Genomic DNA, 13,853 nt, shown 5'->3' with positions numbered 1-13,853 from the left:
AACGATAATTTACGCTGACGGAAAACAAAATCGCAGCACCAAGAAGGGGTTGTACAAAACAGACGAAACTTGGTAGGCGTGTTTCTATGTGAAAAATTGTATCTATTCAAATTCCGCACCAATCGCATAAGTGTGGCGCTAGGAGCGCCACTATTAATATGCAAGTCACGTTTGCTTTAAATACAGGCTGTAACGATCGTGAGCGTTAGTTACATTTGATAATGGACGTGGTGAGTTGATGTTAATCAAGAATACCTTTAATGTGACAAAGACGCCAACGTCTCACTTAGTTTGAAGGAGGTCGTATAACAGGGCGGCGAGAAGCAGCGAGTTCCCTTTGCGATACCGCAGAAAGACTTGGCGGGAATGTAGCCACGGTACGTGATTGCTCGTAGTAGTGGTCATGAGATTGCACGGTCGCTAGAAGACTGGGCTACGGACGCCCACGCGGTACTACCAAGCGATAAGATATTTAAACAGACGCAAAATCCCCAAGATTGGCAATCCTTTACAGAAGCTCGAAACTTAGCGCGGAGTTCAATGCGAGACGCCTATAACAGTTTCCACAACGAAACTTTGTCTCGAAACCTGGCAGAAAATCCAAAGAGATTCTGGTCGTATGTGAAGTATGTTAGCGGTAAGAAACTATCAGTGCCTTCTCTGCGCGATAGCAATGGAGAAACTATCGAAGACAGTACTGCCAAAGCAGATTTACTAAACACAGCCTTCCGAAATGCCTTCATAAAATAAGACGAAGTTAATATTCCAAAATACGAATCGAGAACAGCTGCCAACATGAGTAACGTAGAAGTAAATATCCTCGGAGTAGTGAAGCAACTCAAATCGCTTAATAAAAGTAAGTCTTCTGGTCCAGACTGTATACCAATAAGGTTCCTTTCGGAGTATGCTGATGCATTAGCTCCATACTTAACAATCATATACAACCGTTCGCTCGACGAAAGATCCGTACCCAAAGACTGGAAAGTTGCACAGGTCACACCAATATTCAAGAAAGGTAGTAGGAGTAATCCACTAAATTACAGGCCCATATCGTTAACGTAGATATGCAGCAGGATTTTAGAACACATATTGTGTTCGAACATTATGAATTACCTCGAAGGAAACGGTCTATTGACACACAGTCAACAAGGGTCAAGAAAACCTCGTTCCTGTGAAACACAACTAGGTCTGTATTCACATGAAGTGCTGAATGCTATCGACAAGGGGTTTCAGATCGATTTCGTATTCCTGGATTTACGGAAGGCTTTTGACAATGTACCACACAAACGACTCGTAGTAAAATTGCGTGCTTATGGAATATCGTCTCAGATATGTGATTGGATTTGTGATTTTCCTGTCAGAGAGGTCACAGTTCGTAGTAATTGATGGAAAGTCATCGTGTAAAACAGAAGTGATTTCTTCGTTCCCAAGGTACTGTTATAGGCCCTTTGCTTTTGGAGAAAATCTGAGCAGCCGTCTTCGGTTGTTTGCAGATGACGCTGTCGCTTATCGACTAATAAAGTCATCAGAAGATCAAAACAAATTGCGGAGCGATTTAGAAAAATGTATACTCACTGCCTGGTCTCCAACCAGCGAGTACACGTAACAGCGCAGCTCGTAAAACCTAAAGAAGATGGCTACCTCGTTTGTCGAAATATTATGCGTATAATGGATGGAACTACTCGAAGGAACACAGGGAAGGTCACTATTAATTAAATAGGCAGAGAAAATCCTGAAAGATCGCGGGGTGATCGTTATTCAAAGTACGTAGGCTATCGCCTGGTGTGACATGACTGCGATATGTGCATGTATGTACAGAAAAATAAATACTGATTTTATCTGGATTCATTATTATATATGTACTATAAACCCTGCCTTGACTATATCACAGTGATTATCTTCTTCTTACTTGTTCGAATTCAGTCCTCTTGGACCACAGGAAGTATCGTCTTCACCATGTTATCTTCGTCCCTGATTTTCGGTATTTCCTCATTCTTTCACTGTGTTGATTCCTTTCTTTTAAATGCCCATACAGTAATATACTTTCTGGCTTTTCCCTGAAAACCCCCTAACCTATTAATCTTGTTTCCATAACGTTAATTTGTGCTAAGACCTATTTCACTTACTGAACCAACTGATTTTCGTTTTGAGATTTTTGTCGAAATGGTGAAATAATTTTTTAGTCAGCCTTGCTGCGTTAAGTGATCATAAAACGTAAATATCCTTTTCCTGAGAGAATCAGATAGTTTTTCAGTTTGGGTGTAGATTTATTCTTTATTTCTTTCCGCTCCATACCCCCATCTTTTCCTGGACAGTGTATTTTCCATTGCACTTTTCTTACATTTTCCTCCAAAATTTCAATTTCTCCCCTTTCGATGAGGGCTAAACATTCCGCTGCATAAAGGCACTCCTGTTTTACTGCACCGTTGTAGTGTCGGAGTTCTTTTTGATAAAAGTAAACTGTCCTTCATTAATTGATAAGCCATATCGACTTTCTGGTCTCTATTTATGTTTGGGTTTGTTACCAGCCACGATTTTCTTTTAGTTATGTTTTATACGACGCGTTTCGGGAAATCAATCCGATTTTCAGGTGTATATTTCTTTGCAAAATGGTTCAAATGGCTCTAAGCACTATGGGACTTAACATTTGAGGTCATCAGTACCCTAGACTTAGAACTACTTAAACCTAACTAAAATAAGGACATCACACACATCCATGGCCGTAGCAACAGCGCGGTTCCAGACTCAAGCGCCTAGATATTTCTTTGCACTATGCCATTTTTTCATAATGCTTTCGATGTGTTAGGCTCTGCTTGGTTTTGGTGACTTTAATGGAATATATATAAACTCGCATTTTTTAGTTATTTATCGATTTTTATATGTAGTTAGCGGCGATATTTGGAAAAACTAATACATGACACGAAGTGTAATCATGACCCAAACTCAGACTCTGGAATATACAACGCAACATGCCAGGAATGTTCCATGATCCACCTACGACAAAGAGGCTGAAATTTCAACACCAGATACACAGAGCACATGTTGAACGTGTGTGAGACTCTGCACATATGGACCATAAGAAAGCTGTAAGCACAGGTTTTTCCAAATTTCGCTGCTAACTACATATAAAATTCGATAATTGACTAAAAATGCAAGTCTTATATATAACAAAGGAGAACCTCACATTTCGAAAACATTACGAAAAAATGGCATAGTATAAAGTAATAATCGGTTGAAAATGGGAATCATTTCCCGAAACGCCTTGTGTAAAACATAAATAAATATAAGAAAATCGTGACAGGTCGCAAAAGATATTTATAAACAAGGCCATTGTTTCCACAACCGCAGGCTTTCAAGAAAATCATCAATGGACAAAATTAGATTATTTCTGTTTCGTTCTTCATCATTGTTTTGCTCGTTTCTGAAGAAACATGATTCGCTGTAGCTACGCAAGTGTTAAGTGGAAGATGACAAAAATAAAAAAAAGACGTCATTCGAAAGCAGTATGAGGAAACGCCTAGTCCGGTCGCCTCAGCCACTACTTACCAGGTTGCATTCTCGTGTGGTATTCAACAGGCTCGTAAAACTTCGAAGCTCGGTTTATCCAATAAGCTTGAGATACGGATAGTGATATAGTAGATTTTGTTACATCTGAGCATGTACTACACGGCGAGAAACAGGAAAAAAGCCTATAATCCATTCGGTATTTGCTTTCTTTGTCAGTCATAACTCCCCAACGTCCCTCGTGCGCAGCCGCCGATTCGGTGGGTGGCGTCGTTTAATTACTGCGTTCAGCCAGCGGAAGGAACCAGAAAGCAAACTTTCGGCAGTCTGTAAATATTTCGACCATCCTAGCAGATAATAAAAACGAGGGAGAGAGACGACGGGTGGACCGGGGAGGGGGGGGGGCTGGGGAGGGAGTAGGGGTTGGAGGGGGAAGGGAGAGAGAGACTGTACGGGATACTGCGCAGATAATAAAAGTAATTCACCAATAGCGAGTACACAATCCGTTTACCGTTGTATTTGCATCAATAATTAAAAGGGCCGCACAAATTCGGAATTCCGAATGGCTGTTTGGTTTGTTAATATTGATTTATGCCGTCAGAGCGATCCTACCATAAATCAGCTAATTATAAGCATACTTTCGAATACGGTTAGCTAATGAAGTATGTACATACCGATGAACGTTTACCGTGTAGAGTCGACGATAGATGATCGTGTTGGCTGGCAACGGCCGCGATACAGAACTAATATTGCCCGTTTCCAGTAGCTGCTCTCAAACACCTCTTCAGCTCCCCCGAAAGCGGAGGAGGCCGGAGCGCGCGTTGCTAGCCTGTCACGCAATAGCGGCACGTGTTTGATAATTAAACAGCATAATTGGCTGCTTTTAGGCGCCAGTGATGCACCGTGAAATTTATTTTGCCGACACTGGCGTAATTTCTGTCTTTTTTTTTTATTGCTCGTACGAGTCTTTGCGCGCAGATCTAGTGTGTTTGCTGTGCTGCTGGGTGTTTACCCCACTACGACAGTGCTTCCTCGCAGTTGATTTAAACCTAATGAGTGGTTCGACAGGTACGGGCTCTCTGCGACACATCACTCTGGAGCAAAATGAAACTGTAACCCCGTTCGGAAAATGAAAAACCACGTCAGAATACATAATCCACTAGGGAAATCTTGGGAGCAGTTTGGATGTTAAACGAATACGCTTTCCGTGTACTGGCTACTAAAACAGACAGCGTGAGCTGACGAGATTTCAGAGAGAAGAAACCGGGAGACTAGTTTTAATTTTGGTTTTAGTTATGTCATGTTTCATAGATCATTTTCTCGATTATTTTATCGATATGATGTGGAACAAGTCAAATTACAAGATATAGATACACACATGACTAGTGCTAATATTACTGAAATTTTTAGTTCTACACATGCAACTACATTTAGAGGTACATTTTTTTTACCATTTCTGAAACAGAAACTCGTCCATTGAGTAGGAGTTGTCCAAAAAAATGATTTTAAGCTAGATTTAAAACTTGATATGCCACCTGCCAGACGCTTTATGTTGTTGGACAAATGATCAAAGATTTTTGTTGCTGAATAATGTACTCCTTTTTTGAGCAACTGACAGCTTCCATAACAGATAGGAAAGGTCATTTTTCCCTCTATTGTTGTACGTATGAACATTACTGGTTCAAATGGCTCTGAGCACTATGGGACTTAACATCTATGGTCATCAGACCCCTAGAACTTAGAACTACATAAACCTAACTAACCTAAGGACATCACACAACACCCAGTCATCACGAGGCAGAGACAATCCCTGACCCCGCCGCGAATCGAACCCGGGAACCCGGGCGTGGGAAGCGAGAACGCTACCGCACGACCACGAACTGCGGACATGAACATCACTGTTCTTCACGAATTGAGATTGATTATTTGCAACGAATTTCATTAGCGAATATATGTACTCTGATGGTGCAGTTAAAATTCCAGACTCCTTGAAAAGGTGCCTACATGACGTCCTTGGGTGATCACCATTAATTATTCTCACTGCTCTCTTTTGTGCAATCAGTACTTTATGTCTAAGTGGCGAGTTACCCCAGAAAACTATTCCGTAAGACATTATTGAGTGGAAATATGCGAAGTGCGTCAGGAGGATGATCTGTTTATTACCAAGACTAGCGATTATACGAAGAGAGAAAGAAGCTGAACTTAGCTGTTTGAGAAGCTCAGTAATATGCTTCTTCCAGTTCAAGTTGTCATCAATGTGAACACCCAAAAATTTGGAGAAATCTACCCTGTTAACTGAGCCCTGTTCATACGCTACATCAATTGTCGGTATGACTCTATTTGGTGTACGGAACTGCATATAGTGAGTTTTTTTCAAAATTAAAGGAGAGTCCATTTTCTGAGAACCACTTAATAATTCTTTGAAAGACGTCTTTAACAATATCTTCAGCTGCTTTTTCTGGAATGGGATTTATTATAACACTCGTGTCACCTGCAAAAAGTATTAGTTCCGCTTGCTGAACGTTAAGTGGGAGGTCATTCACATGAATAAGGAACATCAGAGGACCTAAAATTGAACCCTGTGGGACTCCCTTTGTGATAACTCCCCATTCGCTAGAATTTACCCACCCTCCCAACATTATTTGTGCCTTTCAGCACAGCTTTTCGCTTTCTGTTCATTAAGTATGATTCAAACCAGCTGTGTGTATAGTCTTCAGTTCCATAAAACCTGAGTTTTTCTAAGAGTACTTCCTACTTAACTTCATTACTCCACTTACGCTTATCTTTCTTGCCAGTTATTGTGATAAGGAACTCAGTAATAGGCCTATGACGATGCAGCAGCTCAAAAACCCAAAACCCATAGGTACATTACATATAAATGTAAAAGGCTGATATTTACTTTTTTATTATTTCCATCTGAATACATTTTTCCATGTTTTTTCACTTACTGTTTTAAACAGGTATGATTTGTTATTCCTAAAAACTAAGCAATATTACTAATCAGTAATCAGATACAAATTATACATTTCCCCCGAAGGTACACCTATGCTATATCTATTAGAAGTATAAATTGACTGTACCAGTTCCTTGTTAGAAAGAGGATAACAATAACACTCTGTGCACGATAAACTGGAATGAGTCTTCACAATAATAATTTTCTTTAACATTTCATTATATGAATACTTCCTGATGTGCAGTTTCCGAATTTAATATTCACATTCACTGACTAACAGTAGTAGGCAGTGACTTTGTCCACTTAGCTGATCACCCACCGAGTTCCACTTCTAAGTTGGAACTGTTGCAAGTTGTTCCAGATATTGTCAGACCTGAAATTTTGTCACTGAGTGATTGAAATCTGCGAGCAATGAGCCTTCCTTTCCATTGACTGCGGACTGTTAGGGCAAGCGTGCATAATGCCAAACAATATTCAACAAGCAGTGCTAACTCTCGCTGCATCGCCCACATTCTTCACTAAATTAACTTCCATATGACTGCTTTCCCGTTAGGTGAAATGGTTAAAGTGAGTCTCCTTTATACCTCCTTTGGTTCCAGTTTTATTTGTCTCGGGGTACATAAAGTGGAAGATCGGCAAGTTATGGGCAGGGGTAGGCAATACCTGCTTTTCACTTCAACGTGTCGCTTAGTCTTTCGTTAGGCATAAGACGAAGTAAACCAAATGCGGTATATATTGTGAAAATATATATTTCAATAACGTTCTACTGCTAGTAAATTTGTTAAAAAAATGGTTCAAATGGCTCTGAGAACTAGGGTCGCACGGTTCCAGACTGTAGAGCCTAGAACCGCTCGGCCACTCCGGCCGGCAGTAAATTTGTTGCTCAGAAATATTTAATTAAATATAAAATATTGTTGCACACATTTTGTCTCTCAGTTAAAAACCTGGACAATCATGTGTCCCGAATGATTTTCTCGGGACACCGGAACTGTTATGTGAGAACTGGGATTGCCCCAGCAGAACTGAGACATCTAGCCAGCCTAAGACAGCCAGATGAGGTTTTCAGGTACCCCTTAATTCTGCATTCAAGTCCTTATCACGAAATATATGGCCGTTCCATAGAATTGACTTTTTTAACGATCAATACAGTGAGACTAATTTCCATGACTAACCGCTAACATTTTTATTTCTGTTTCGAATCAGATGAGTCAGTCTGACTTCACTGAAAACTTCGACGTAGGAGGCTTCCTAACTGCTTTTCCATTCCAACTTTTTTGAAGTCATCAACTGATTTCATATTGTCATCCAAGTCTTCCAAATTCCTACTAACCTTTTCATTTCTTCACATCTGCCAATACTGTTTTGCGTATTATAATCTTTGCTTGACACCACACGTTTCTCCTCTACGAGTAGTAGACGTAATTTTTAATCCTTCTTCTTAGGTCTTCACCATCAGGTTGGTTAGCACCTGTCCGCCATTCGTTTCTGTCTTCGGTCTTCCTCTTGAGAATGGTATAGGTGGTGCAGCTGGTAACATCTATGATCTGCTTGATATATTCTAGTCTGGGTCTGCCCCTTGTATTTTTCCCTTATATTGTCCCTTCAATGGTACTTTTAATGACACCGCCATGTCTCAGTACATGGCCGACTCATGCGACCCTTCAGTGTAAAATTACCTTCAGAAGACAAGGCTTCTCTTTCTCTGTAGAGCACCTCTTCGTTTGATATCATGTCTAGCCAACAACTCTTCAGCAATCTACTGTAGCCCAACGATTTGAACGCTGTTTTTTGTGCTTTTCTGCTTCTCCGAGTTTCCATGTTTCACTTCCGTACGTCAGCACACTCCAAACAAACACGTTTATGAGGTTTTTCCTGAGATGTTTGTCTATGCTACTTTACGTGAAAAGATTTCTTCTCTTGTTAAAAGCAGCTTTTGGTTTGCAAAATCCTTCCTTGACCTTCCGTCTGATGTAATTTTACTCCCTAGATAGGCAAAGGATTGGACGGTCTCCAGTTGCTTATTGTTAAGTGAGCACTAGACAACAGTGTTTTGAGTGTTCACCACAAAGATTTTTGTTTTACCTTCATTATTTTTCATATTATAGAAAGAGCTGAGGATGTTTCCCATCTGGGCCAGCATCGCTTCTAACTGTTTTGCATCTTCACTTAACACTGCGATATCGTCAGCAAATCTCAGCATGTCTATCTTCTTTCGATTAATTTTAATTCCTGTTATGTTTCCGAGTCTCTACCTAACTTCATCTGCTGGCCTCTGAATGTATCCATTGAAAAAGACAGGAGAGAGTGAGCAGCCCTGTCGTACACCCTGTCTAATTATGGCTTCTTCTTGATGTTCTCCACAGCGTATCATAGCCACCTCTTCTCTATACAGTCTCTATTCTTCTGTCCTTATAATTTCATGCCAATTTCTCTCAGCATCTGGAAAAGCTGTCGCCAGTCTACCCTGTCGAACGCTTTTTCTGAGTCGACGAAGGCAATCTACGTGTCTTGACCCTTCATTAGGCTTTTCTAAAGAATTAATTGTAAACCAAATATTACTTCTCGCGTGCCTACACCTCTCCTAAAGCCAAACTGGTCCTCAGTAGTCATTGCATCATATCCGGCCTTCTATCCGCCTTACAATGATAGAGATCAAGATCTTCGTGGCGTGTGTTACCAAAATAAGGATGTTTACATCTGTTTACACATGCTTACTTTGGTATTGGCACTGTGATACGTTTCTTAAAGTCTGTTGGGAGCTTTGCGGTTTCATGCGTAACTTGTACGAAATGGAACAGTTCTTCATGCAATTATAACGACAAAGAAATGAAATTACGTAAATTCTTTTTTTTATTTATTTGCAGATACGCATCTGCAATCCTGGCGACCAGTGAAAGCCTCACACTACAGTACCGTAGACCCCGCCGTAAGAGCCAAAACAAAAACACGCAAACGCTGGCAAAGTGTAAAGGCTGTTTCACATGGGCCGATTTTTGTCTCTGCTACTCGAAGAGCAGATACTGTGATAACGTACTCGATGTTACTGACTTGACTAGCGGCGACTGGAATTGGCCAAGCAAGTAATTTTCGTTCGATAAGATGTTTCTGTTGTGAGACATTGTTTTCTTAGATTTGCTTTATCTCATGGGGAGCTTCTCTTCCCTGTAGGTCACCAGGCATCGAACTTATAGCATATTAGTAGTATGCTAAACAGCTCAATAGTCACCTCACAGTGCCCTACACACCCTGTCAATATGAATGTAACCTGTGAAGAAAAGTTCGTTTCCTTGTGAGCGAAATACACAGCCCAACCACATAAAGTAACCATCGCCTATGTTTTAAATCAACTTACAATAACCACTCAGAGACAGCAGGTGGCAGCACAAGCATTGGAGGATATATAAAGAGTGTTAGGGGACACGAAAAACAGTGCAGATGTTTCCAGAATGAAATTTTCACTCTGCAGAAGAGTGTGTACTGATATGAAACTTCCTGGCAAATTAAAACTGTGTGCCGGACCGAGACTCCAACTCCGGACCTTTGCCTTTCGCTCCTGTATGAATGTCTGTTTGCCTTCAGCTGTGCCTGTATAAGCTTTTATTTTTCTAATTATTAATAGCTTTGCCTTCTCGTAAATTTTCCTTGCTTTATGTATCTTTCGTCCGTGGGGAGCCAAGCACGTGGTTGAACATTAGAGTTTGTTGGGCTACCGTCATCACTAACTGTCCAATCTCATGTTTGTTTCAATGAATGTTAACTGTTCATGGTTGCGTGATGTGATGTTGTTGCAATGTGGCCACAATACCTTCAAATTGCGTCTCCACAAACCACGTGGGCACGCCGGTGTACTGCGAAACGTGTACCGTCTCACGAGTTATAGCGATCAGTTATCAGGTAACAGCAGTTGTATGAATGATTCACACCAATGATTTTAGGTGTAGATTATAACGGTGAATGTATCGATGCTTTTCTTTAATGTTTTAGGAATTAATGTTATCATGAATTGTGTACATGCCTCACATCCATATCTTAGGAATAAATGATTTTATCCACAATTTTCTCTTGTATTCCGAGGTTACATTTTTGCACCTAAGCCACTCACCTCGTAGCTTTCCCATTAGCACATCCAACGCGTTTCCTTACGCACAGTCCCAGTGATTAGTTTCCCCTTTTATTTTAAAACAAATGCTTTAGATTAAGTCTTATTTTCAGGTGTGTTGCTGGGGGCTGATCTTACGCACAGTGTTCATGCACTTTCTATTTTATTTTAAATGTTTGATCCTCGTGAACAGTGCACGGGCAATACTATTAATTACATCGCGTTCCCTATGAGCGACATTACAATGTATGCACTATCATGGGTTTTGGTCTGTGATCAAATTAATTTATTTTCCGACTCGGCCAAACCTTTGATTAGTTGTATGGTTAGAACGGGTGGCGACCCTGATCTTCTCACGTTAATTTCACAATCAATAAGCATTTCCATTCCCAAGAATAACGTAATAACCCGTAGAAACAGGTAAGTTACATCTTAAGAGACTAATTGAGCTGGACCAGCATTTCGCCCGCGTGCGGCAGTTTCCGCGCCGCCAGCAACATCTTTTGTTTTTTTCCTCGCCCGGGCGAGACGCGAGGAACGTAACGCGGACTGCCCGGCTTGGCTTGGCTTGGCTCGGCGCGGCGACAGGTCGTCTGGCGGGGCCTTTGTTTGCTCATCAGGGGCAAATAGGCCGAGATTGGCAGGCGAGCAATTGGGGGCAGCGGCCGCCCGCCGCCTCCGCCTCCGCCTCCACCGCCCCCGCGTTTGCCGAGTCAACAGCGAGGCCGCACGTCCCGGCGGCGGGCCACGGCTCGCAAACAGCTCGCTTAGAAGACATTTGCCTGACACTTCATTTAGGGAACGCCGCCCTCCACTTCTTAAATATTCCGCGCGCCACTTTTACGAAAATAATATTCCTTCCGCGAGAGCTCTCGCCAATGGCTGCGCTGAGCGAGGCGGCGAAAAAATGGAAGGAGCGGAAAAACCTCCTGGCACAGCGTTCTCATTACAGTCCAGCCGACCATCAGTACCACAGATCAACACTGGTTTTCCTTTTTTTATTGTGGCACTTATTTTAGATTGACTTTGTTCATCTGAATCCATAAATACCATTTCTTGTGTCCTACCACATGTCCTAACACATGTTTTTTATAGTTTTAGTTGTGTATATAAAATATCATTAAAACGCAGTATGCCCAGTAAAACACAAGTACAAATATTTATTTAAAAGTAAATGGCCAATTCGAAGAAATTAATTTCGTATTACTGTATCCCTGCGGACAAAGATATGATATAGAAGTAGAGTTGTAAAACTACGATAGGCTATTGTAGACTGTCGTACGTAAGGGTAGACTTCGTAGTTTTCTTAGAAGCTTCGGTCAGTTATAGTCGTCCCCGCCTTACCTGTATGTTAGGAGTGTTGCTTACGTATTCAAAATGGTTCAAATGGCTCTGAGCACTATGGGACTCAACTGCTGAGATCATTAGTCCCCTAGAACTTAGAACTAGTTAAACCTAACTAACCTAAGGACATCACAAACATCCATGCCCGAGGCAGGATTCGAACCTGCGACCGTAGCGGTCTTGCGGTTCCAGACTGCAGCGCCACTTAGGCCGGCGTTTACGTATTGGGCGTTACCTCGTGGCTTTCGCTTTCTATACATATGTGAACAGTGTCTTACTATACTCATCTAGAAACCGGATGTGGTGATGCATATAGAAACTGAGTGAGGATATATAAGTGGCCAAATGACTTAGGGAACATTTTTATCCTACATAGTTATCCTCGCATCCATTATTTAAAAATAAACAGTAGCCATAGAAGAATTGAAATTGTCATTTTCAATTCAGGTTTTATTGGAAAATTGTTGATTTGTAACGTGAAACAGAGAGACGTTATGGGAAGAAAGAAAACATTTATCGTGTAGCGCTAGAAAACGTATTTTCCTGAAAAAAGGGGAAAAAACGCAAAACAAAATTATATCAAAATAGCTTCAATACTACGTCGAGCTTGCTTAAAATACACTCCTGGAAATGGAAAAAAGAACACATTGACACCGGTGTGTCAGACCCACCATACTTGCTCCGGACACTGCGAGAGGGCTGTACAAGCAATAATCACACGCACGGCACAGCGGACACACCAGGAACCGCGGTGTTGGCCGTCGAATGGCGCTAGCTGCGCAGCATTTGTGCACCGCCGCCGTCAGTGTCAGCCAGTTTGCCGTGGCATACGGAGCTCCATCGCAGTCTTTAACACTGGTAGCATGCCGCGACAGCGTGGACGTGAACCGTATGTGCAGTTGACGGACTTTGAGCGAGGGCGTATAGTGGGCATGCGGGAGGCCGGGTGGACGTACCGCCGAATTGCTCAACACGTGGGGCGTGAGGTCTCCACAGTACATCGATGGAGTCGCCAGTGGTCGGCGGAAGGTGCACGTGCCCGTCGACCTGGGACCGGACCGCAGCGACGCACGGATGCACGCCAAGACCGTAGGATCCTACGCAGTGCCGTAGGGGACCGCACCGCCACTTCCCAGCAAATTAGGGACACTGTTGATCCTGGGGTATCGGCGAGGACCATTCGCAACCGTCTCCATGAAGCTGGGCTACGGTCCCGCACACCGTTAGGCCGTCTTCCGCTCACGCCCCAACATCGTGCAGCCCGCCTCCAGTGGTGTCGCGACAGGCGTGAATGGAGGGACGAATGGAGACGTGTCGTCTTCAGCAATGAGAGTCGCTTCTGCCTTGGTGACAATGATGGTCGTATGCGTGTTTGGCGCCGTGCAGGTGAGCGCCACAATCAGGACTGCATACGACCGAGGCACACAGGGCCAACACCCGGCATCATGGTGTGGGGAGCGATCTCCTACACTGGCCGTACACCACTGGTGATCGTCGAGGGGACACTGAATAGTGCACGCTACATCCAAACCGTCATCGAACCCATCGTTCTACCATTCCTAGACCGGCAAGGGAACTTGCTGTTCCAACAGGACAATGCACGTCCGCATGTATCCCGTGCCACCCAACGTGCTCTAGAAGGTGTAAGTCAACTACCCTGGCCAGCAAGATCTCCGGATCTGTCCCCCATTGAGCATGTTTGGGACTGGATGATGCGTCGTCTCACGCGGTCTGCACGTCCAGCACGAACGCTGGTCCAACTGAGGCGCCAGGTGGAAATGGCATGGCAAGCCGTTCCACAGGACTACATCCAGCATCTCTACGATCGTCTCCATGGGAGAATAGCAGCCTGCATTGCTGCGAAAGGTGGATATACACTGTACTAGTGCCGACATTGTGCATGCTCTGTTGCCTGTGTCTATGTGCCTGTGGTTCTGTCAGTGTGATCATGTG

The 13,853-nt window shown here is 42.8% G+C and overlaps 1 protein-coding gene across 1 annotated transcript in view; it reads right to left on the bottom strand.

Moving 5' to 3' along the window:
- Positions 1 to 11,334, bottom strand: part of LOC126230276 (zinc finger protein 541-like) — a 689,355-nt gene extending 678,021 nt beyond the window's left edge. Inside the window, exon 1 of the mRNA XM_049942389.1 lies at positions 11,203 to 11,334. Coding sequence (XP_049798346.1) covers positions 11,203 to 11,334 — 132 coding nt within the window. The remainder of the gene's footprint in view (positions 1 to 11,202) is intronic.
- Positions 11,335 to 13,853: the final 2,519 nt, after the last annotated feature.

Source organism: Schistocerca nitens, chromosome 1 (assembly GCF_023898315.1).
Source record: "Schistocerca nitens isolate TAMUIC-IGC-003100 chromosome 1, iqSchNite1.1, whole genome shotgun sequence".
Taxonomy (NCBI): domain Eukaryota; kingdom Metazoa; phylum Arthropoda; class Insecta; order Orthoptera; family Acrididae; genus Schistocerca; species Schistocerca nitens.
This window is presented reverse-complemented; position numbering and strand designations above follow the sequence as displayed.